Below are 24,990 nucleotides of genomic sequence, written 5' to 3' on the forward strand. Positions count from 1 at the left end.
ATAGGAAAAAAAGAAGAAAGCAAGAGAGAAACCGCTCAGAAACAAACTTGCCCAGGCAAATTTTAGCACCTTCATTTAATATAGGGAAAAGTTATAACAGAAAGGAGACTTTGCTCCATGATATTCTACAGTTTTCAGTAAGAGTGCTGATATTTGCCAATGATTTTCTCTTCCATTCTTCAATAAAGTTGAGCAACTTCCCATAGGAACAGCTGAAGTGACCATTTTGACATGCCAAGCTCATGTTACAAATAAAACCAAGCACATGGAAAGCGTGGACTGCTGAAGGAGAATTCATGTTTACATGCTAAGAAGATAAAGCCTCTATTCAAAGGAAGGTCACTTTACTCTTCCAGAGGAATTCAGAGGACACCACAGTCACCGTCAGTGTCTGAAGTGTCCAGTCCTACTTCTGGGTTCAGCAACCCCCAGGGATCCAGGCTTTGCCTCCAGGCCAACAGTACTGTGCTCCTACTGAACTTCTTGCAGATGAAATGCTAAAATTCTCAAGAGTTGTGCTGAAAATGCATAAGGATGAATCATGGAGGCTTCCCTAACACCAGAGGTAAATGTCCCTTTCCTCCTTATGGAAGTCAGACAACTAGAAACTGTTGCTGATGCACAATTTCAGTATTTAACAAGTGCTCAACTTCCAGTAAGTTACTCGTGAAACATTACTTCAGCCCCCTTTACATCTGGATTAAATATCTGCTCCAAGAGCACTCAAGCTCTGCTGAAAAGGACTAAAGGAACAGAAAAAGAGAATTCAAGAAAATGGTTTTGAGGGGGTTTTTTTTGCCAGAGCCCACCTGAAACATCCCTAATCAAGCATATCCCCCTAAGAAGAATCTTGCATATAAGATGTCAGAAATCAAATTATGAAAGCAAGATTTTTGAAGAACTAAACCAACCTAGTTAAAAAGCAGACTATGAACCATAAATCTGAACCCTATCCTACCTACTCAGGACTTCCTAGTCTCTGAGTGAGCCACCAGAAAGAAGACATTTATCCTTAATTCTACAGTGCACAAATTAGTAGCTTTTCTAAAAAATGTATCATGGAACTACAAGCAACTTCTCCCTTAAATTAACTTTGTATCTATAGGAAATGAGTGCAAATCCCTCAACATGCAAACCTTATCCTGGAATAAGAAGAAAAAAAGAGCAACAGGATCCGCTCAAGATCAAACAGCAGGAATTTTACACAAGTCCCTATGTGAAACACAGGGTGTGCTCTGGTTTATGAAAAAGTGAAAAAAACAGTCACTTGTGTCATGCACCACATCAGCAATATTAAAAAACCACAAACAAACAAAAACAAACAGAAAAACCCCCTCAGCACTAAACCCTGCAATGTCATTTGCACCTTTACTTTCCATCCAAGACTGGTCATTCCAAGGTGATAAAAGTTTTGTCACAAAACGATTCTATCAACTACCGCCCCTCTTTCAAAACAGGGTCAACTCTCATTTTTACAGATACAAGTAAATTACCCCATTTCAGTTAAAATGTCCTTTCAAAACATTACTAAATGAGTGCTTTGAAATCACTTTTGGGCACAGTAGGATTCTGCAGACAATCTTCTGATTAGGAACTTATTACTGAGCTTTTCCAATCCAGAAGTTTGCCACTGAAACTCTTACACATATGGAACTGTTGAAGGACATAAAAGTTTCTTTTTTCCACATGCGAAACACTCCTGAGCATCCAGAAAATGCAGGCCTGGACTCAGAAAAAACAGGACTGAGTGTCAACTCAGTAGGACAACTACATTTGTAAAATTATCTAGTCAACCACAGAAAACTCTCTTAAAAACACAAAGCTGACAGACCACATTCAGACATTTAAAACAATACTGGACAAGTGACCCAAGAATTCCTAAAAGTGCTCAGTTACCTATTTCCCTCTTTCTGAAATACCCAAGTATTTCATTACTTATTGTATCAGTTTATACATCTCTCTCCAAATCCTTGCAATTTACATTATTTTCCTGACATCCTTATGATCACATTTTTGAAAACCATTAAACCTGCTGAGTGGCAGGCACAGCATTTGCACTCTTCCCTAAAGAGGGTAGGGAAGGGGTACACCCCAAAGGCATATGTAGCTTTTCAAATCAATCACCATCAGCTATACTGCCTGATGAAAATAAAAGAATGCTTACCTAAAATAGCTCTGAAAAACAAACATTGCCTTCCTAAAAGAATTACAGCTACTGATCAGTAAGAATCCTCCTCAGCTCAGGTTTGCTTCAGAACCTGTCTTTAATCCTCAGGCACCTAAATGCAGAGCTGACCCTCAGTAAGTTCACACAGAGTCTATCGGTTTCCTCTTCTTACAGGGTTTTACAGACACCCAGAACTACCCACTTTGCAATGTGTGGGGTTACTTCAACCCTGACAGCCTTTATTATGTGCCCTGTAAGAGTCTGGCTTCCTCTCCTACCAAGAGATCAAGGGATATGTCAGAATCAAAACATGGGTAACACTTCTTTCTCATCTACCCCTGTTTAAGATTCCTTGTGATTCTATCACATAGAGAATACAAAACAGATTTGACATAATTATCATGTAGGTGGTTTTGGGATCTTATTTATTTTTAATCTACTTAATTTCCTAAGAAATTGGCAAAACTTTATAAAATGCATAGTTGTTTCAGTAATAAGACAATCTCTCCTCATGCCAAGAGTCTAAAATACATAACCTAAACAAACAAGAAAGGTGAAAATGGGGAGCAAAACGTCTAGACTGAATGACACCCACCCACTTGTCATCTTTAGCACTTTTCATCACAAATCATGCAGTCACCGAAGGATGGCTTTTATGGTCTGCTCCAACAAACCTACTTTTTGATACCTTAAAATTTAAGAGGCCTTCGAAAGTGAGGCAAACATGGAGCAGTTTGAGTATTTTAGTGCTTGAGTAAGGAAAAAGTGAACTAGATACTAACACCATCTAGTGGCACCTTGCAAGGCTAAATGTGACTAACACAGACTTTTGGCTAACTGAACTTGAAAAACAGCAAGCATTAACTGGATGACATACCCCTGAAAGGAAAGCTTTAAAACAACCCAAAGCTCCATATTCTTCTGTGTAAATCAATATGTGTTTTCTTAAATAGAATTATTTTGATTTTAATTTTTATGCAAGCACTAACTGATGTGAAAATGAATAGTAAGATAGAAAATTAAGTGAAGAACTGCACAATGGAAGCATGAAAAGGGCTCATCTTCTGCTTTAAATCTGACTACTTCCAGGAAAAAATAAATCTTCATTAAACACTTAGGAGACATATGCAGAATGTAGAAACAGCTTATTACATAGTGCAATGTTTACCCACAACAGTGTTTTAACCTAGCAAGATGAACACTGCTGAGACATAAAATTCAAGAAGTCAAAAGGTGAGGAAATTCCAAGGCTGAGTCAATGGAATTGACTTCACAGGGTAAAAAACTGGCTGGACAGGCGGGCCCAGAGAGTGGTGGGGAATGGAGTTCCATCCAGCTGGCAGCCGGTCACCAGCGGGGTTCCCCAGGACTCAGTCTGGGGCTCAGTCCTGTTTAATATCATCATCAACCACCAGGACAAGGGTTGGAGGGCTGAGGCCAACGGTGTGAGGTTCAACAAGGCCAAGTGCCAGATCCTGCCCTTGGGTCACAACAACCCCCTGCAGCCCTACAGGCAGAGGGGATGGAAAGCTGCCCGGTGGAAAAAGATCTGGGGGTGCTGGCTGAGAGCAGCTGAACAAGAGCCAGCATGTGTCCAGGTGGCCAAGAAGGCCACTGACACCTGGCTTGTATCAGTGTGTCCAGCAGGGCCACAGCGGTGACCCTCCCCCTGTACTCGGCACTGATGAGGCCACACCTGAAATCCTGTGTTCAGTTTTGGGCCCCTCATGACAAGAAGGACACTGAGGTGCTGGAGCGAGTCCAGAGAAGGGCAACAGAACTGGGGAAGGGTCTGGAACACAAGTCCTATGAGGAATGGCTGAAGAAGCTGGGGGTGTTCAGCCTGGAGAAAAGGAAGCTCAGGAGAGACCCTGATCATACTCTACAACTCTTTGAAAGGTGGTTGCAGCCAGGTGGGGGCTGGATTGGTCTCTTCTTCCAAGTAACCAGTGACAGGACAAGAAGAAATGGCCTCAAATTGCACCAGGTGAGATTTTGATTGGATATATGGAAAAATTTTGTCACCCAAGGGGGTTGCAAAGCACTGGAACGGGCTGTCCAGGGAAGTGGTGGAGTCCCCATCCCTGGAGGTATTTAAAAGATGTGTAGATGTGTTGCATAGTGGTGGCCTTCACAGTGCTGAGTGAACAATTGGACTGGGTGATCTTAAAGGCCTTTTCCAACCTACTTGATTCTGCAATTTTATAATAACCAAAAAAATGTTGTGGAAGTGAGAGCAGCAAATGCAGCTCAGGTCTTTTGTTCTAAGGCCTCAGGCAAGAGTTTGCTTTTGCTCCCTGTTTCCTCCAGAGATTTGTGCTGAAAGTACCAAAGAGACCATCAAAGAAGCCTAAAACATGTCTTCCTTACAACACAGAATGAAGGCAGACACACAAAGGCAACACAAGCATACATTTATGAAAGAAAAATCAGCAAACAGTCCTCTAAGAAATATTATTAACAACTGCACATCCTCATCTGGAAATACAATGCAGCAAAGTGGTGTGAAGCTCACTGTCCCAAGAAGTATTAAATGTGTATATACACAAGAGTTTGGCAAGAAGTTTACAGATCCTTTAGGTCATGAACTCTATGAAGGGTCTTAAAATATTGAGAATATTAGTGAAGAAGAAACCCAATGGATTCTCATCAAGCTCAAAAATCCTTCAAAGAGCATATTCACAAGAGGAATTTTAACAATTAAGTGCTTATTTAGAACACTGCCCCAAATAAAAATTTTCAGACAACCAGTCAACGACCATGGTACAGGTGTATTTTATAGTAAAACTCTCTACTGCTAAACTTTGCTCCACACACATACAATTTATAAAGAACATTTTAATGATCTAGGCTTAAGATAACATTCTTCTTTCTATAGCAATCTGATGTAATGGTTTGAACCACCTGAAAATAAACCACCTAAAATTTAACTCCATCCTGAAGATGAAATAAACAGCTCTAAACAGAAGCAACTCAAATTATACCAATTATTACCAATTACAAACAACAAAATAAAAATCCTTAAACCTAAAAATCACACTTACTTGAAAACAGTCATGTCCTGTTCAACTCATTGAGGTGGCTTTGCTGCTTAAAATCCATTTGAGTTCTTCAGGACTCGTCAGTAAGACAGAACAGCCTGGCAGCAGCCAATACATAAACCCTGTTTATGCTGGGAAGTTCTCCCTTATGTTTCATAAAATGACTCCTACTATCCTGTACCTCAGAGCACAGCACATGGAAATGCTCCCTAATGACAACACTTTCCTTCAAATTCCTAGAAGACTAAGACATTAACCACCACAGAGAAATTCTCTACAGAACTGCAACTGCCTTGCAAGCACACAATTTTACACATGAACAATCAAAAAATGTTTAAGTTTTGTGTTTAGGCTGCCTCTTAATAAATGAGCTGCTCAATAAACATTCTGGGGTTTTTCCGGTTTTTTTTTTTTGTTTTGTTTTGTTTTTTTTTTAATTTTAGCTTAACAACGACTAAAAAAAATTCCCCTGCACTAAGAAACACTATCTTCTATAAAATATTTTTATATTAGTGGTTTTGACAATGCAGTCACTACCTACAATCAAAATAAGTACGGCTAAAACTGTTCAGACACAGCACATTTAGAAACGTGAACACCACTTGAGTGCAGCAATAAGAATTATTTGAGTGCAGTATTTATTGTGCTTTAGTAACTGTGGCATGAGTAATTGCATGTTTGTCCCAAATCATTCATTAATTGCATTTTCTACTTCCAGGAATTTTGCTTAGAGAACAGCAATTCAAGGAGGCAAATTATGAAAGCACATCACCACTTGTGCAACTGTCCTCCAAGTCACGGGCTGGAACACGGTCAACACATGTGACCCTTCTACAAAAGGGATGAAAGGTTCCCTAAGGAAAACCCAGATGATGTGAGAGTCCATGAGCTCATTAAACAGCAGTCAGCTAGATCCCAAACCTTAAGCATCACTATCTACACACTCTGTACTTCTTATGGAAAGCAGAGCCATGAAATAAAAAATAATCTCCAACTAGTGATGTAGCATCAGTTTCCTTCAAGAGTAGAGCAAATAATTTTGGTAAAAACCCAGCCCTCCCAAGGAATGCAGTAGCAAACTAAGTTCACAGGTTTACACCAGGGAGTCCTATCCTGATTCTCAATGCTCTCAGCATCCAAAAGCCTCCATGACAACCCATCTGCCTCCTCCAGCAAAACCCAAGGCTGAGGTTTCACATTCTGGGGCAACTGCATCACATTTTTGTGCTGGGTTATTTTTCAGTTGGATCAGTTCCCCACACAGCTGCAGGCTCAGCTGTGCCAGCACAGACACGGGGGTGCCACTAAAGGCATGCCCAGGAACAAGGGCTTTGGGAGCCTCCGAAACAATCCAACAGCTGGGGAAGAGCTGCCTCATTAAAAAAGAAAGGAGGAAGACATCAGATTAAAGACAATGCTACTGAGGAAACAAAATACTTTTCCTCACTGAGAGGAGAGAACATTCCCATTTTGGGAAACCCTGAAGCCAAATACTGACCAGTCACAATCAAGACAAGGAAAGCTGAGCACAGAACCCATCTTGAGCATATGGGTTAAGCTGGATCCACCTGCCTTGGTCAGAAGTATCTCAGCTCAAGTCACTGGCTCACAGGATTCAGAATATGCAAAAAGGATCTTCTCCTAACAGCAGCAGAGTGCCACTACAACAAGAAAACTCCATTACATGACTTCAGAGAAAACCCTTTAGGTATCAACAGCCCTTCAAACTTATTACATTTTGGAAAAACTACAGGCTGCAGACCAGCTTCAGACATTTTAAAGGCTAGGAATTACACTGGGATATTCCAATCTAAGCTCAGATATAATGAGAAGGAATCTCATCCAGTAATTTCTGATGTGAATTCAAGTTCTGCTGGAGACAAGTACTTCTTTTTATGAAAAAAACCAAAAAGCATATTAAATCTGGACTTCAGTGGCTATATGACAGAAAACATAATGCACTTCAAGGGAAATTACTACATCATTTAACAGGTTTCATTAAAAATATAAATATATATGCTAAATATACTGAAGAGTTCAGTAGACATCAGCTTCCTGCACTTTCCCAGGTATAGCCTGTCCCTCACTGATATCCTCTGTGTATACACAGCAAGGGCTGTGCCTGGTTAGCTCCAATAATGTTGGTTTTATTCTGCAACCTGTCATGAATCTTTCTCAAGGTCACTCTTCGCAGGGTATGAATCCTACTTCTTATAAAGAAACAACCTACAGGGTTTTTTTACCACATTCAAAAGAAGGTATTAGCTACATAAAAATACTAATACATAACAAATGCATCCGACTGCACAGTCCTTGGTTGTCAAAGTATTTGTGGAAAAAATGAGAGGGAGATCAAGAGAATAAACTATCAGCATGAAACCCAGATCTCCATCAACCCAGCACTGCTTCACCTTGACCACTGATACCAGTTCTGCAGTCAACTAACAATTTTGTTCTGCTTCACACAAATTTTATTGCATTTTTAAACAAAAACTTTTGCCTTTATTAAAGACACACTTTCTACATTATATACAAAGGTGTACATATTTCTTGAAGGTATTTAATTAAATAATAGGCTTCCAAGAAAAAATAAAAGTTGTGCAGCATTACTTATGCTGCTATCTTGTGATATTTTATTAATTACATCCAATGTATTAAACACATCAACCTCTCCATAATTTTGTTCAAGACTAACTTCAGTTTTATAGTTCTGAAGATCACGCTTCTTCAGCAGTTTATACTTCCGGAATTTCAGGACTTAAAAACTGGATAAAATACACATTTGTGAGATTGAAACATTTTGAACTCTCTTTTCTGTTGCAAATCATTTAAAATTTAACTATAATTGCAACTAGAATGTATGATAATTAAGTAACAGAATCCATACCATGGAATAAAATTTATTTTTACTTTAAATTTATAATGCAACACAAGCATTCTACTTCTTTCAAATAACAGCAGTAAATTAATTATAGAACACCTATGACTTTTTGCATTTAGGATAATACTTTTACAGTCTTTGGTACTGGAGTTCAAAAACTGTTGTGAATAGGCACATGTGTCCCTCACTTAATTAAAAAACCCTTTAACTTCTCTTTTCACATCAATTTAAATTTCTCCAGTATTATTTTCACTACTACCCCATTTTTTAAAAAATAAAGATACACCTTTTTTTTTTTTTAATACTCCACAACTAACAAAGTTTTTTCTCTTCCTGAGACTTCTTTCATGATTGAGATGTGACTTTAAGTAGACATCTAAGAAAGTTTAAAGTATTTTAATTCAGATTTTTAATGCCTAGATGTTTCTTCCCACATAGTTCTGCTCGTGTTCATTTACAGTTCTAGAGAACTGGTATTTTCAATCATCATTTGGATTTTTTAATGCTTGTTCTTAAAAACCATATGCAGAGTACAAAGCAGACTCCCCATCAGTAAACCCTGCCTCTGATCCATAGCAACACCTGGTCCTGTCACTCTTAACTGTTATCAACTCAAAAGCAGAGTTAATACAGTTCAGCCCATAATCCTGTGCTGGTTTTGCTAAGTAAAATATATCTAGTAAGTCATACTGCACTCACATCACACCTAATTGTATTAGGCTAATCAGGAACAGCACTGTAAGCTGTTTGCAGAGGGGGTGGCAGAGTTTTCTTAAAATAAAACAAAACAAAATAAATACAAAAACATAGGATCAGCCTATTACTTAGTAGATTCCACAGCAAACACGTTGCCATGTTCTCTTCACATTTTCCCATGGCTCTGGACTCGGTATAACCAGAGGTTATATTACACTGGTTGGCTGGGATGAGGTACAAGACAGATGCCTCCATCACCCAAACCCTTCTGAATTTTCAGACTGAATTTAGATAACTGCAAATTCCTCCCGAGTTATCTCAAATCTAATCACTTCTCACTTCAAAAATGAAGGTCCCAGGAACCCAAACTCACACTGGTTTACGTCAGACACAGCGAACCAGTGGACTCAGACACTGCTGTGAAACAACCCACAGCCAGCCTGAGTCACTGAGCAGTGCTTCTGAACTACTATCACTTATCATTCATTTCCCTGTTTCTACATCCCAAGGTAACTGTAAACTAGTATTTCTGTTTGGAAAAGGGTATGGGGTGGGAGTGTGCATTTACAGGGCGTCAGTGTTGTTTGCTTTCCCCTACACAAAGTCAACCAGAACTGTATTCATATCAAAATCAAAAAGCAAAAACAATGAAAAAGGACTCCCCATTAAAAAAAAAAAAAAAAAAAATTCCACCCTGTTCTAACTGGCTCTCACCCACAACTCTACCATCACTGAAAGGCAGGCAGCCATCAGACACTGGGACTGACAGCCAGTGTGCAATGAAGTGGAAAGAGGACAAGCTGAAGGTCTGGCCCTGTATCTCTGTCAGCAACACAGCAGAATGTCTCTGGGAATCCACCCCACTGCCAAAAACCACTGTGCTGACCCACAAGCAACATAGCACAAGTATACATAAGGTTCTGTGTCCACTGGCTGCAACCATGGCCAAAAACATTTCACTAATTTCAAAGACTGATGGAGTAGACCTGAAAAACTCCTCACCCACCCCCAAGCCCTTACAACCCATTCTTCTGATCAATACTTAAAACAGAACTTCGAACAACCTGTGTGCAGATTTTTGCTGCCAAATTAACACTCTCAGCCCAGCCTTACCTGTTGAGGTTGTGGACATAAATCAAGCACTAAAACAGGTTCTCATTCCAAGCCCCTCTGTCCCCCACCATCCCAATAATCCTTCAGAGGCCTCGGGGGTTCAACTGCTTGTGCAGTCATGGAATAAAGAACCAGAAAAACAAAGCAGGCACTGTGCTACAACTGCACAAACTGAACCAGTAGTGCTTTGGTTTGATTATTTTTTTTCATTAAGGGAAAAAAAAAAGAGAAGTAAGAATACAACTGTTTTTCATAAAGACCTCACCAGTCTTAATTCTTTCACAGGCTTTGAAATATAGTACAAACCAAGAAAACAGTGAGTTTTTCATTCTGCTGTGTCACACCAAAGAACAATCCCCAAAGACATTTCTCAGAAGAAATAAAAAGCCTTACCTTTTGGATAATCTTCCAATAAGAGGTTGAAGTGACCTAACTGACAAAAGAAATCAGACTCGACCTTTCCTTCAGCTTTCAAAATTAGCGATTCATAGCAGCGAACAGCCTGGGAAAGAGAAATACAAGGTTTTCAAAATTCTGTATTTAACTAAGGCAAATAATACATTTTCTGAGAAATAATAAAGTTTCTTATTAGCCTGCAAGACAAGAAGTCTACAAACACTCTCAGTAACAGAGCATCACTTTTCAAAGAAGAATTGTAATATTTAAGACGGAACAGATTCAGAAGCTCACTGACTGTAATGCAAATCAACAACAAATCTGGTTTATTTGTGGACATTCAATTTCCCCAACACAAAACAAACCTCTAACTTACATAATGGCTTTTTTCATTAAAAAAAAAAATAATAATCAGTGAAATGCAAAATGATTGATTTTATTGATTTATTATTATTTCCAATCTGCAAGAAAGAGACATCTCTGATTTTGTTCTCGTTCTGTGTTGGTTTTTTTCCCTAAGAAAATTCATTTTTCCTTCTACCAGTTATTTCATTCATTTTTGCTAAACTGAAGAACACACTATCTTAACATGCTTGCTTGGACAATTTATGCACCTTCACATTATTTCCCAAGATCTCATTCTTTTCAATTACCTCTATCATGTCATAAAATACAGTTTATTACCTTCTACTTACTACACAGCTACTGCAGACTAAGTAAAGTCAGAAACATAAACCCAATTAGAAATTAATTTTACTTTGAGAAAAGTTGCCCCAGAAGCTTTTAAGTGGCACACACAAAGGTTGTTCTGTGCTACAACACACATTTTTAACAAATTGAATTGACACCTTCTATTCACTAGAATGGCCATGACCTTTAACCTATTACATCCTTACTTCGTGATACTATTTATACTTTGGGAATGAATGAGTAAATAAATAAATAAAATCAGTTTCCCAACTTTCTGAACTTCCAGTTTCTTGAGTTTGAATGTACTGGTCATTAAACTGAAGCAGCTGGATAAACCTAAAAGGAAGGAAGGTCCTTCGCCCAGCAGACGACTTCACACTTTTCAAAAGCTTGACACACTTCCAGTGAATTCTAATTCTATCTTGTTAATCCAGGACTTTCACCACCTCATGGTCTGATTAAGTTTCAAATTTGGTTGCAGTTATGAACAGCTTGATTTTAATATATCACAATAATCATAGGTCCTAATACTTAATCTGAAATGGGGGTAGGGGGAGAAAAAAAATCAAGCTGAATACTCAATTAGCAGTCTTGTCCATATTTAAAATCTACTTTGTGTAAACTTGTATTAATTATAGAACTGAGAAATGCCAAAAATTAAATGAGGAAATGTTAAGAAATAGTTTAAACACACCTGTGGAGAATCCAAATCACTGATCTAATTTGTTATGAGCGGATCTCAATTTATATCCCAAGACTGAGATACATCACACACTTCCATTTACTTCCAAGTCCAGCAAAGCCTTATCTTCTGGCTGTTTTCAGAGGCTAAGTTCTGATGAATAAAAACAAAGCGATGCTGCTACAGAACTGCAGCTGTATGTGTGGTATTACAATGATTTAATAAAGCCATTTAAATTACGTATTTCAAACTCTGCAGTTCTTTGGCCATATTCCAAAGAGTTCAAATTGAGATGTGTATTTGCCTCTACATCAGAGAACTGCTACAGCACTTTTCCTTCATGCTGCAAGTTTTGCCTTAGCAAACTGCACTGGAAGGACTATAATTCTGTCCACTGTTGATCAAAGCTACTATTCCTTTAATCTCATTTCCATTACTATCAATACCTCTTGGAGTCAGTCAACTCTCAACCTAAAGTATATGATCCTTGAAATCAGAAGCAAAGCATACAAATCTAAAGTAAGTTTCTTAAATCTGTGTATGTACTGACTGGCAACATCAGATTCACCCAGCTGAACCTGCTCCCACCTGCAAATATTTTAATGCAGAATCTTGGTTTTGGGGCTGTGCTTCCTCTCTCCACTTTTTGGTCTCATCTCTCCATTTGTACAAATCGTAACAAAATTCTTGGTAGTGCCCCTAATGTTACTGTCAGATTGATTTGCAGACAGGCTTTCTGTTTTCTGATCATTGGCAATACCTGCTGCCGCTGCTGAAGAGAATATTCACACTACAACAGTTTCTTAAATTAATATTTTGTCTTCTCCAATTCAGTCACTGTTCAGAGCATATAGAAACTGCCACCACAGCAGGTAGCTTAGAAAAACTGTGGAGAGGAAGTTGAGGTAGTTTATTTCCTGAATTAGATGGCTACAGTTATTTGAAGAGAACCTGACTTCATGAACAAATCTAACAGGATTTTTCTGTACAGATGTTCAAGGAAATTATATATCACACAAACTTAAACACCTCAGCATCTGGGGACCAGCTCCTTTTTAAGCAAACCCTCATTAAAAGATGTATCACAAGTATCTGAAGCACTGTGTATAGTAGGGGTACAAAAGCCTGTGCCCAAGCCTTTCACACATCTCAGATCAATTCCCAACGAGGCAGACTTTCCTTTGCCTTAGAATACACACTGAAGATACTGCTAAGCCACCTCACTAATGCTGGAACCAAGCAAGGTTTAAGACTCCAGAACTTCCCCTTTAAGCCACAGTTAACTGTAAGTTTTCTGTTCCTGTAAGACCAACACAATTACACCATTAAAAGCAAACCCTCCCAGCCGATCTCTAACCTGTTTGCAACAGCATCAGGAAAACACTTGTTTTTATGCAAACTTAACTTGCGAAGGTTGTTTGTTTCAAATGAATTTTTAAAATTCTTCGAGCACATTGTAACAAAATGAAACAAAAACTAAAACCAAGCTTTATTTCCTTGGCGGGAACACCAAGTCAGCCTCCCTGTCTCAGGTTAGTCCCTACTTGGGCTCTTGGTTCTTCCCAGTAGATTCACCCAGACAAACTGATTTATCCAACTTTGGTTTTGGTCAAGAAACTTTCTTCCCCATCAGACCAGTCCACAAGCATCTTAAGAAAGTAATAAGTACTTTTCTGCACAGCTAGGAATTTGTCTCTTTGTTGAATGAACAGATGTAAAGAGGGAGGACACAACTACATGTATTTGTATATGATTTCTTTGAAGGAATAATCTAAAGATCAAGTTTCAGTGGATCTTTAACTGCCAAGGCCATCTATTACACCACTTGTGCAACCCATTTAAATTATCCAGAGACACCAAGAATTCAGGGGAAGTTAAAAACCCCTGAGGTTTTTACATATAACATGTTATTTCTCCATACTGTATGATCTCTAAGTGCATTCAGTGGAGTCAGCCTTGAGAACTCCTAATATTGACAAATTACCAAGAAAGGGAAAGACCCTGGAATGAAAAGGGAGACAACATCATACACTTCCTTCCCGTCGTTCAAGGCTGCATGAAGATAAAAGGGAAACCTGAAGAATTTAGGAGCTTGGCAAAATAAGCACCCACAGCTACTTTTGCAGTGTGGCAACCAGAGAAGAAGCAGGGAACCAACAGAGGAATGGCTGCAGGAAACAAACTGGTTTATATGACACCAAAAAAAGTAACAATCTTCATGTTGTTTGCCAGCTTCAACTGAAGTAATAGACTTTCTGTATTTGCCATACTAATTCCCTCTTGTGACATCAGAGTTCGTGACTGGGGGCATCCTGATCTCACAAATTCAGCCACCAATTCTCAGGACACCTTTAAATACGACATAGTGAAGAAAAAGGCTTATTGCATTTGCCAACTTGGAAAAAGCCAGCAGAACGCTCACATGTGTTCACAGAAGGAAAAGGAATTCTAGTATCACCTTTAAAATGTGCTACCAAGCCCCTGTGTTCACTACTTATCATTTCAAAGGGAAAAGAATGATATATTTTTTCTACCTGTTGTAAGATCATTGACCCCCCTCCCCACACTCATAAAAAAAGCCCCAAACCAAACAAAACCAACCCAGTTTTGGCTCTTACGAACATCATGTCATTTCATGAATAAAAGACCCTAGATTTGGGAATATACCATAACAAGTAAATAAATAAATAAACCCAATCCAAAACAATCTAACGGATAAAACCAGAATTCTAAATATTGTATACAGGAGTCACTGAAACACATTACAGCTCTGCTCTACAAGGGAAAAGGAAGGATAATGTTATTTCTACCTCAACTAATATGAAGAAAAAAAACTTTACCATTATCACTGGTTGTAATTATTTCTATTTTGCAGCACAAATTCAAACTACTGCTAAAAAAGTGTACTAAAAAGAAGGAAAAAAAAACCCCAATACAGCTTGTTTGAATTGTTTCTAAAGAAGACAGTGGAATGATATTCTTTCTTAATCATGACAAGCATGACTGACTATGAAAGCAAGCAGGGCTAAATGGCCAAACATGACAAAATGTTAATTCTTTAATATATTAATCATACAAAAATGGGGGAGTACACTAAGTCAGCAGATTTTTACTTAAAACATAGAAAAAACACTGGCAACTACAGAGAACCAAAAAGCTAGCAATTTAAACTGTTAGCATGGCAACAGCTGGGCAGTAATATACAGTGAAAGATGTTATTTGAATTTTACTGGGTAATAAATGAACAGCTCAAGAAAAAGACAGCGTTTTAATGCAGACAATATAGTGTAAAATGACAAATTCAAAGCTTCAAGATGTTCAAGATGTTCCTAGAACCTTCAAGTTCACAAGAGAAAACGCTATTGTATAGATGAACTGGGGGAGGGTGACAAATAAACAGTTGCTGCTCCATTTTCCTTGATTCTCCAGTGATCCAACTGGGCTTTGAGAGCAGGTAATGAAAGCTGGAAGCGCGAAGAAGATTCCATGTGAAAAAATTTCAAGAGGGAGACGTCAGTGGACTCTTCACAAATGAAATACATACTACACTAATGGTTAGAAATGGAACATTAATTAGGTCTTAAAGGATATTTTATCCTCCTGGAAAATGAAAGAACTACGTGGCCACTGAGGTGATGGTCACACAATCCACTACCAGCCAGTCAGAGGGTACCTACAGACCAGAAAGGCAGAAGTGTCTGTGTGTGCTGGGCTCGTTTCCCTACCTCGGTGTCAACAGAGGATGTTCCAAAGTGCTTCTCTTCCCACCCCTTTCTCCAAGCCACGTGATTTTGTAACAATGACAGCTACTGCCCCAAGAACCTCCTGGTGCAGCTCCAGCTCATGCTCTGCAGCAACACCAGTGTGCACAAGGCAAAGATCACTTCAGCTAAGCAAGAAGACGACAACCCTGAATTCCTCAGAAACTGAACTATTTTTTCCACCATAAACATCACCTCCTGAGCTGTAGATGACTTAAAAGAACACCTCATTTACCTCTGCAGAGAAAAGCATATCGTTCTTATTTGACTGAAGATAACCTAAATTAATGCAGCAGCTCCTCCACTGAAATCTCTCATATTATATACTGGCACAATATTCTTAACTTCCCCTACTTTCTTACTCAATATCAATTCCCACTCCAGCTTTCGAAGCTTCTTTATATGTTCTTTGTGATGCTCATATTGTGTTATAAAATTTCTCCCTCAGTTTAGCACGTTGACTCTCTTGTATTTCATGTATGGACTATACTACACAAAAGCCTCAATAAGACTGGTAAAAGTACAGTGTGCTGAACACAAAAATGCTCACACCCCAAAAGACTCGGCCTCAAGGAGGAAAAACATGGACTGGCCTCTTCAGTAACTCTGTTCTTGCAAAATTTCTATGGTATATTGGAACATCATGAATTTATTCTAATCAGCTAATAATACTTAAGGGCAAAGTCCTCACCATTTCAGGGATAATCAGTATAGAATGACACAAACTGATCCTCCTCAAACATTTATCAAGAAACGTATCGGCAATTTTGGGCAATTTATTTTCTTATCATTACTGCTTCATCAAACCAGACTCAAGAGTAAACAGTGCAAGCAACAAAGAACAGTTGCACACACTGGCTACATGCACACTTCGATGGTAACAATTATGATTAAGTTTCTTTAAAAGCCACTACTGTGGTCTAGGACTTTTCCACTTTCAGATTCTGCTGAAGATGTGAAATATTTCTTTCAAATGATGCCTACGGTAGATGAGAGATGACACAGCAAACAGCAGAAGCAAGGTCAAGGTTGCCAAGTTTACAAGTGAAAATTAACATTAAGTTAATTATCATTGAAAACCAAGGGATATTGCTTCACAAAAAGCACAGAACTGTAGAACAGAATACAAAATAGAATACATGCAAATCAATGATTAAATGGAGAAAAGTGACATTTTAGCAGAGAGTAAAAAGCCCAACTTGCCTCCGCTGAATACAGAACATTATTATAAGACATTCTTGACAAGTATTTTCTGCCAGACAGATGTAAACTCAATAGTTTACATATTAAAAATAGTTTACATACGTGAAATACATGAAGCTTAGTCGTTTGCAGCTGACAGTGTCCATAACCAACTGCATTTTAAGAAAAAATCTGTTGACTGGAGTTCATGCAGTGCATCACTCTGCATTAATTCTGAGATCACCTGGAGGATGCAGCCCCTCTGCTATTTCTCACAAATACAGGAGAAAACACTTACAAACACCCACATATATGTATGTATAGACACACCTACATCATTTCTACAAATTCTAAATTATCAAACAGAATCCTATGCTGTCCCTGAAAACATCTCATTATCAGATGACTCAGGAGATTATGACGCACTGTGTATGGAATTTCATCATTCCAAATCCTTCATAATTTATCTTTAAAAAAAAGAAAACACACCTTTTAAAAAAAAAAAAAGTAGATTTTTCAGAGGCAACTGAAACAGATTATTTTTATCTGACACTACAGGAACATCTTTTTGGCTATTTTTACCACAATAAGTCTATTTCAAATAGAATTGCAGAACCTTATTTTAGCAGCTGTTTGAGCTCATGAATAGTTCACCACACTCTAAAATTTAAGACCACTAAATCTGATTTTATTCTATCAGTTCTTACCTATATGAACACAGAACATCACAACTAAGATGCGAGCATGTCATACTTCGGAACACTTAATAGTTAATACTGATATATATATATTTTAATGTTATACCAGTTTTATTTAGTAGTCTACCGAGTTCCACACAGATTTTAAGTTAGATATGATACAACAAATAAATAGCTGGTTTTGTTTTCATTGGGTAAGTAACTTTGGAAATACAATTAAAATCAACACAGAAAAAAACCCAAACAAACACAGAAACCCACCCATAATTCAAGCCAGAGTCTGCATTAATAGCTGCCTGTTTTGCCTAAGGAAAAAACATCTCAAATTTTAAATGTGAATAACTTATTCATGCAAAGGTCTCTGGATCTAGACAAGTCTTTGGTAATGTAACACTATCAGCCACCAAGCATAAAAATGACAATGAAATAAAGAATAAAGTAGCTTGGGAAAAAAGGTATTAAATAGAGAACAACGTGCATTTATGTGGACAAGACAATTAAAAAGACTGATACAACAAACATATTTGTGAAAGTAAGTTTTGGACTACAGAGAATTATTTTCTGTGCTGTTCTTTGAATACAAGGCAACATAAAAGGACAACTACTATAAAATCTTAAAAAACTAGCACCAATTGCCCTGCTCTGCTAAACCTGCACAGTCTAAACTTCAGCCCCAAAAGGGTTCAAGCACCAGACATGACCTGGTATTCAGGAATAAATATTGGTGGTAGCTTAGTCTGAAAATACAAGGAAAAGAAGATTTATTTTAGAAGAATGGAAGTGAAAATGGGTCAGGAGCTGTTACACGAAGGAAGTGCAAAAACTAATGCTAATAGGGTGGGAAGTGTGGAGTTTTCAGCACCACAGGAGACATAAAATTGGTAAAGGTACATTAAGACACAAAGGATAAAAAGAAAAAAAAAGCCTAAATGGAAGAAGCCTGGTTTCAAATACTGAAATACCATTATTTCAAGGAGTCTCAGAATACTGGTACTTCTGAAATTGGCACTGTCAATGTACCAGAAGGGTCCTCCCCAATGATTTTCCATCACGTCCCCGAAATCTCCCATACAGGTACACTCAACATATCACCTTCCTTTTCCCACAGCCACTCACATTTACTCCTCTGTAGCTGCCTAATTATGCTTCCACAATTATGCTCACATATAAAAGTGAGGAACACTGGAACATAACTGCACGTGCACGAAAAGTAGCCCGCACAGAAAAATGTTTTGGAGACCTTTATGCCCAGTAAACACCTTGAAAATCTCCACATTAATTCCCATGAAGAGCTGTAACCCTCCCCTGCTAATGCCAGCAAACACCCAGCCTTATCCCTCTCCTTCCCTCCCTCATGTGGCTGTCTGAAAGAGAAGAAATTGGGATGAGGAAATAAGAGGAATGCAGTCCTCTGGATACAGCCCACAGCTAATGAGCAGTACCACTTCTGAACGGAAGAGCTGGTGAACCTCATTCCAGGGGGAAAAAAAAAAAGTGTATTTCTGCTATGCAGCAGCAACAGGTGGGGGAGGTACATTCATACAGATTTCAGATTTTATATTTATGCACTACAAAGTCCAAGTCCAAATTCTTTTAGCTGCTAGTAAGCATTTGCATCATAACGTGCACTGAACACCGGGTAAAATAACAATACACTCAAAAATTGCTCAGTAACTGGCCAAAGTCTTTAGATAAATAAAACCTGGTACTGAATTGTCACAGGCAAAACATCCTAAAGAATCCTGGAGCTGCAGGGTAAACAGCCATGCAGGTTGTCACCACAGACTGTTTTAATTAACATTCCCCTGGAGCTGGATATAAGAACTCCTTGAATAATGCTTCCCAAGCCCCATCAAATCTGACATCCAATATACAGAAATACCAAGTGGAAAAACATTTATAAAGCTTAATGACAATTCTCCATGTATCTGTACATCTTTTCAGGGATACTACTGAACTAGGAAACAGGGTCTGCTTCAAAGGACACAGCTCCTGTTGAGTACAGCAGGTCAGAAACCAATCCTATTATTGGGGGAAATGGGATGCACAAAAAATCCACAAAAAAACCCCCCAAACGTTAAAACTATCTGGTATGGATATTGATTTGAAAAGACCAAGAATTCAGGCACTTGCCTTATTTAAAATAAAGATTTAAGTTGTCCATACTCATAGCAAATGCCTTAAGGATCAGATTCCAGAGTCAACCTCACCTTTAAGCCAAAAGTCACCATGATGATGCTCAGCAGGACAGAGGCAGAACAACAGACACTAAACTTCCACTTAGACATGGAGAACTCAGTTCCCTACCCACAGCTACAGGATGACCATGGGTAGAAAAGGTGAATTTTGTGATTTAAAATGATAAAGAAAAACGCAATCCTTTAGAGGAGGGTACTGAGGAGTTTGGGGTCATGACATCACCTGTCTTGGCTGAACTACAAACAGACTAAACCACGAGTTCTTCTCAATTCCATCATGATGCTATTCCTTCCAACAGAGGGGTTTGCAAAGACTCTTTTCTACTGTGCTTGGCTGGAAAAACTACAATATTCCCTTCTGTTGGGCCTAACTTTCAGTCATCACATATCATGACTACTTAACACACAAGACTCCAATATTTGTGGACAAGAAACCACCAATTCAAACCAGCCACACCTAACTCCTGAAAATGTAACTCTGATTATAAAAAAAAATAAAATGGTTAAAGTTGTATTAGATTTCAACCTTGAACACCATAAGTTGAAAATTATGAAATAACTGAATATCCAAAACTGACTTCCTCATCTTCAAACCACAATCAAGTATAGAATTTTATGAGTTTATCATAAAACTGTCTTAAAAATGAGTCATTACACTCAAGGAAAAGCAATAACATCACAAACATACTTGTTTCCAAAGGTCAATCTCCTCAACTTCTCAGATTAAAAAAAAAAACAACTAGAAATAAAAATTTACACAGAATTCACTGCCCTTACACTGTTCATTACATTTGCCAGTCCATCACAGGAAACAGCTAATGGTCATTTATTTCTTAAAACTATTTGTAGACTGAAAATCAAGAACTGGACAATGCAAGTGGAATTCCACTGTATGGAACCCCAAATCTTTAACCTGGTGTTTATCTTGGATTGCATCCACGCTGCCTTCCAGAGGGACTCAGTCGGTATCTCCGAGCACTCGGAATGCTGTTTGTCTCTCACCAGAGAGAAAACTCAAAAATCTTTAAGCAATCAAACTGCTGGGAAGCATTTTATAAACCTAATGAGGTGTGAAATCCATCACCAGAGACCCGAAGTGGGACAAAGTACCCAAAAAGAGCAGGTGTGCAGATCAGCATTCAGGAAGTTCGAGGGCTGTTGGCACCGTCCATAAATCAGGATGTCAATGTGATTCATACACCAAACACCTCTGAAGAGCCCCTTGTGATACATTACTGTGGGGTTTGCATTTAAAATCAAATAACTGTATAAATAACTGAATTATATACATTTCAGACATTTGCTGAGAAACTTCCATTTTTGATGAACATGCCATACTCCACAGGATTCACTCCACAGAAGATGAGGTGTTTTCCTAAGTTCTCACTTCTCAACTAAAGCTGTCATGACTTGAGCCTTTAGATGAATGATCAATTGACATTATTTACAGTGGCAGACATCAATTTCCATTACACATTAATGCCAAACCTTGGAATGAACTCCAGCAGTTTCACAGGCAATATGGTTTCCAAAATGCAACCAACTTGACGTAGCAAAAAATAGCGAGCCAGGGCATAAAGTCACTAAAAAGTGACAGTTCCTTAACACTCCAGAATTGACTGTCTTCCTTTTTAAGGTTTTGGATGAACAGGACACACCCACGTCTCCCATTTCACTGTCACTAATCTACCTTTGTTTACAGGATAAATTCACCTTCAAAGCACTCGATGACCTGATCGTAGATCTTTGTATTGACAGAACACACCAGTGTGACAACTGCCGCTAACAAGAACACTTCACAATGCAAGAAAAGCTTATTTCCGCAGAAGACTGGATTTTTTTCAAGTACTGGCCCCGGGGAGTCAAACTAATCATTATTAGAAAAAGTATGTGGAAAGGTGCACACACTTCTACACTTGCCTTCATTAATATACATAAATACCCCACCTTACACTGTAGAAAAATCCCTGTCAAAACACCGTGTCACCGTGAACAAGCAATTCCCTAGAGAGGAAACAAGGAAAACAGTAAACCAAACCAAAAATCTCTAAGAGTCAGACACTGAATCAAGTTCTAAAGAGTGCACTGGGTACAGTCTCAGAAGTGGCAAATAAAAGCTCCGACAGAGTAAAGGATTGAGCGAGAGGGAACACACGAAATGAAACCCTCGTCAGGGGAACAGCAGAGAAGGGAAGCAGAGAGATCACAATTTACTCGAGCCCTGAATGACAGCACCTTCTTCCCTGTGTTATCCTTCCATCCCTGCTCCATCTGGCAGCACAACAGCCTCCCATCATTACCCACCCAACACACAGCATCCCCACCTAATAATCACCTCAGCCGTGCCAGTCACTCAGAGAACAAGTGATTATCCCTCTGCAGGGAATGTTTGAGGAGGATGAAAAAACATAAAGGTGAGAGAGTTTAGGAACATTTGAAAATGCATCAAATTTAAATTAAAGACATTTTCGAGTAATCATAAAAGGCAAAAGGTAGCATGCAGGTCAGTCCCAAATGTCAATCTTTGTAAGCCTTTTATTTTAAAGTGGCAACTGTAGTACAAAAGGTTCATTTTTCATAGCTTTCTGCAGTAACAGATTTACTTATATCTAAAAAAAGCAAATCCCATCATTCTGGACCACCTGTGTTTTGTCCTGTGCAAGCAACAGGAGGTGTGTAACCTTTATGCTTAAGGTTGGAAACACCAACAACACTTGGACGTGCAAGAGAGGATATTTATGTTTTCCTTAGGCCACAGATGGGGAACTGGGATCTCACAAGGCACATGTGGCTCACAGGGAAAAACTCCTCACTAGCCAGGCCTGTGCTGCTCTTCCGCTCATGCAAAGGCTCAACTGCTTCCATCTTCTTGGTCAATTAGCTGGGAACAGCTATGGGAGAACAAACTCCCTGAGCCAGCACAGGTAGGGCCAGCAGCACTGACTGGGGGGAGGAGGGCAGCAGACAGAGGGGCTTCCTCCTGTATTTATCTGCTCTGCTGTTCCTTCCTCTCCATGTGCTGAGCAGGTAGAATTGCTCCTTAAGGAAGGCCCAGGCCTGCAGAAAAAGCAGAACCATGAGGCAGGTAAGCCAAGGAGGTGACAAGGAGTCCTGGGCTCAGGGGAGAGCACATCTGACTTAAAAAAACATTACGGTACACTGAAAATGTTTCAAACTTTTTTTTGCTGGGAGATAACTTGAAAACCTCAAAGTTCTTTGTAGAGTATTAAAAGGAAGGTTGAAGCTCTTGTTGATTTTATTTCCTTGCTTCTCCAGATGTGGAGACCTGGCTGCTAACGTTATGTTAGTCCCTCTCACACCCAGGTAGACTCAAAGGAGCAGAACCTCAACTCCATTATCCTCACTGCCATAACACTTACAACAGCTCTGTTATGCTGCACACTGTGCAGCAGGAGTAAATAAATTTGTCAAAATTTATTCCTTTTGTGTAGTAATGGAATGAGATTTGAGACTCTGGATCAGTCTTCTGCACTTTTTTCATATACAGTTCAACATGCTTTCGTTTTTCTTGTGAGTCAGACCAAGCTCCCCCAAAAATCCATTTTCACAGGTATTTAATAGTGACTAAGCAGCACAAAATCCAACATGAAAGGTGAACTGCTGTAATATTAAGTACACTTATTGGTGATACCCTATCAACCTATCATTACCTCCATAATTTGCAGTGATTAAGATATTGGTCTTTGGACTGAATTTACAGTATTTTTCTAGGTCTATCCACTATAAATGAGGTGAGGACATTGCAGCTCCAAACCACACCCATCATCATGCCACAGATGGATTCTGAAAGGCAATCCAAGAGACACATAGCAGTAAAACACTACACAGCCATGTAAGATCCTGAACTCTGCAACAGGCTTATTAAAACTGCTCAAAAAAGCCTCAAGTACATTAATTATTGGATTATGGGGCAACAAACCAAAAAGATTAGAAAAAGTACATGGAAAGGCAGATGAAAAAAGCATTTGCAGTTCTGGAGGTAACAGGAGATAAATTTCCAGCAAAGTTAAAGTAAGATAACCATGATAAGTCAAACCAGCAGTCTGCAGCCTGCCTTCACATTTACTTCAACAGCACAGGTACCAAAATAGCAATAATAAAAGATTAGCACAATGGTATTTTTTTTCTAAATACTTTTCCAGACTGCACCAATTTAAGTTCAGGAACTTCCTGGTGGTACTGCTGTTCTCAACAGCTCTTAATGGATTTTCCTTCCATTAATTTTCCCCATTGCTTTCTAAACCCATGTCCACTCATTTCACACTAACACTATTCGACAGCAAGCAGTTCCACAGATTAACTGCAGGGAACCATCTTGTTTTGAATCTGCTTTCCTGGTAGTTTCAGTTGATACTCTCAAGCTCTTGCAGTAGAAGAGACAGGGAAAAACCTGTTCTAGAAGCCAAAATATTAATACCGTCTCAGCAGGTTTGATCTACAGCATTCTATACCATTTCCCTGCATTCAGAAAAGATAGAAGTTAAATAAATTTAGAAGAGAAATGCAGGGATAACAGGAGAGTCTCTCCTGCAAAAGGAAATCAAAACAGCTCAAATTATTTACCTTAGCAAATCAAAAGCTAGTTATGACTTTTTTACAAGTACCAACAAGTCAAAACACCGGGGAAGAGAAGAGCTGTTTCAGCCTAACAACAGTGTTGCCAAACAAATGTGTATGATTTTAGACAAAAAAATTAAAAAAAGTATTTGAAGAATCACAAAATCAGGCTCTTGCACAGCATTTAAATGGAAAGAGTAGAGGCAAAGAGCACTTAACTACTCTGTTATCATTTTTAAGATCGCAATTTTCATAAACATAATGCCATTAAATGTACCCAGGTGTCTTTGACACAACCACCTGCAAAATGAAGGGACAGGCTTGCAAAACAGCTGGAAACTCTCATGTAAGTCTTTGCACTCTTTTGTGTTCCCTCTTAAAGGCTGTGTACAGGACTTCTGAAACAATTCTGAGTGAGAACAGACCAATACCAATACTTACTATACAGAGATAAACTGTTAAACAAAGGGCTTATGCCCTTGAAGCACTTCTGAATAGAAGTATTTGAGAAACTTCCCGTAAAACTAAATCCTTAACACTTTGAACTATCACATCCTTACTGTTGAGACAGGAGGCAAAAATGCTGTCTGTAAGTGGAGAGAATAACTGCAAAACCCACAGACAATATCTGATATCTGTCCAGCTTCAACAACATAAATACATGTAGGATTCAGTGCCTGGAGCCTCTCTAGAGAATCTCCATTTTAAATTTTAATTCATGAAGGAATGTCACATTTTAGCAAATATGTTTAATTTTTTAAGAACCAAACCCACTTATTGTGGTCTTTCAGGTTATATTTTGGCTTCAATTTCATCATTAATCTCGTAAAACAAGTACTAACGTTGCAGGTTTGTCAGCATCACCTAATGAAACAACCGAAGCTTCCCATCCTCATATAAACTAGCT

At 38.7% G+C, this 24,990-nt stretch overlaps 1 protein-coding gene across 1 annotated transcript in view; it reads right to left on the reverse strand.

Moving 5' to 3' along the window:
- The window catches only part of KDM6A (lysine demethylase 6A), a 150,709-nt gene that overhangs the window by 107,129 nt on the left and 18,590 nt on the right, over positions 1-24,990 (reverse strand). The window contains 1 exon segment of the mRNA XM_032677455.1: positions 10,292-10,400. Coding sequence (XP_032533346.1) covers positions 10,292-10,400 — 109 coding nt within the window.

The sequence above is a fragment of the Chiroxiphia lanceolata genome, chromosome 2, assembly GCF_009829145.1.
Source record: "Chiroxiphia lanceolata isolate bChiLan1 chromosome 2, bChiLan1.pri, whole genome shotgun sequence".
NCBI lineage: Eukaryota > Metazoa > Chordata > Aves > Passeriformes > Pipridae > Chiroxiphia > Chiroxiphia lanceolata.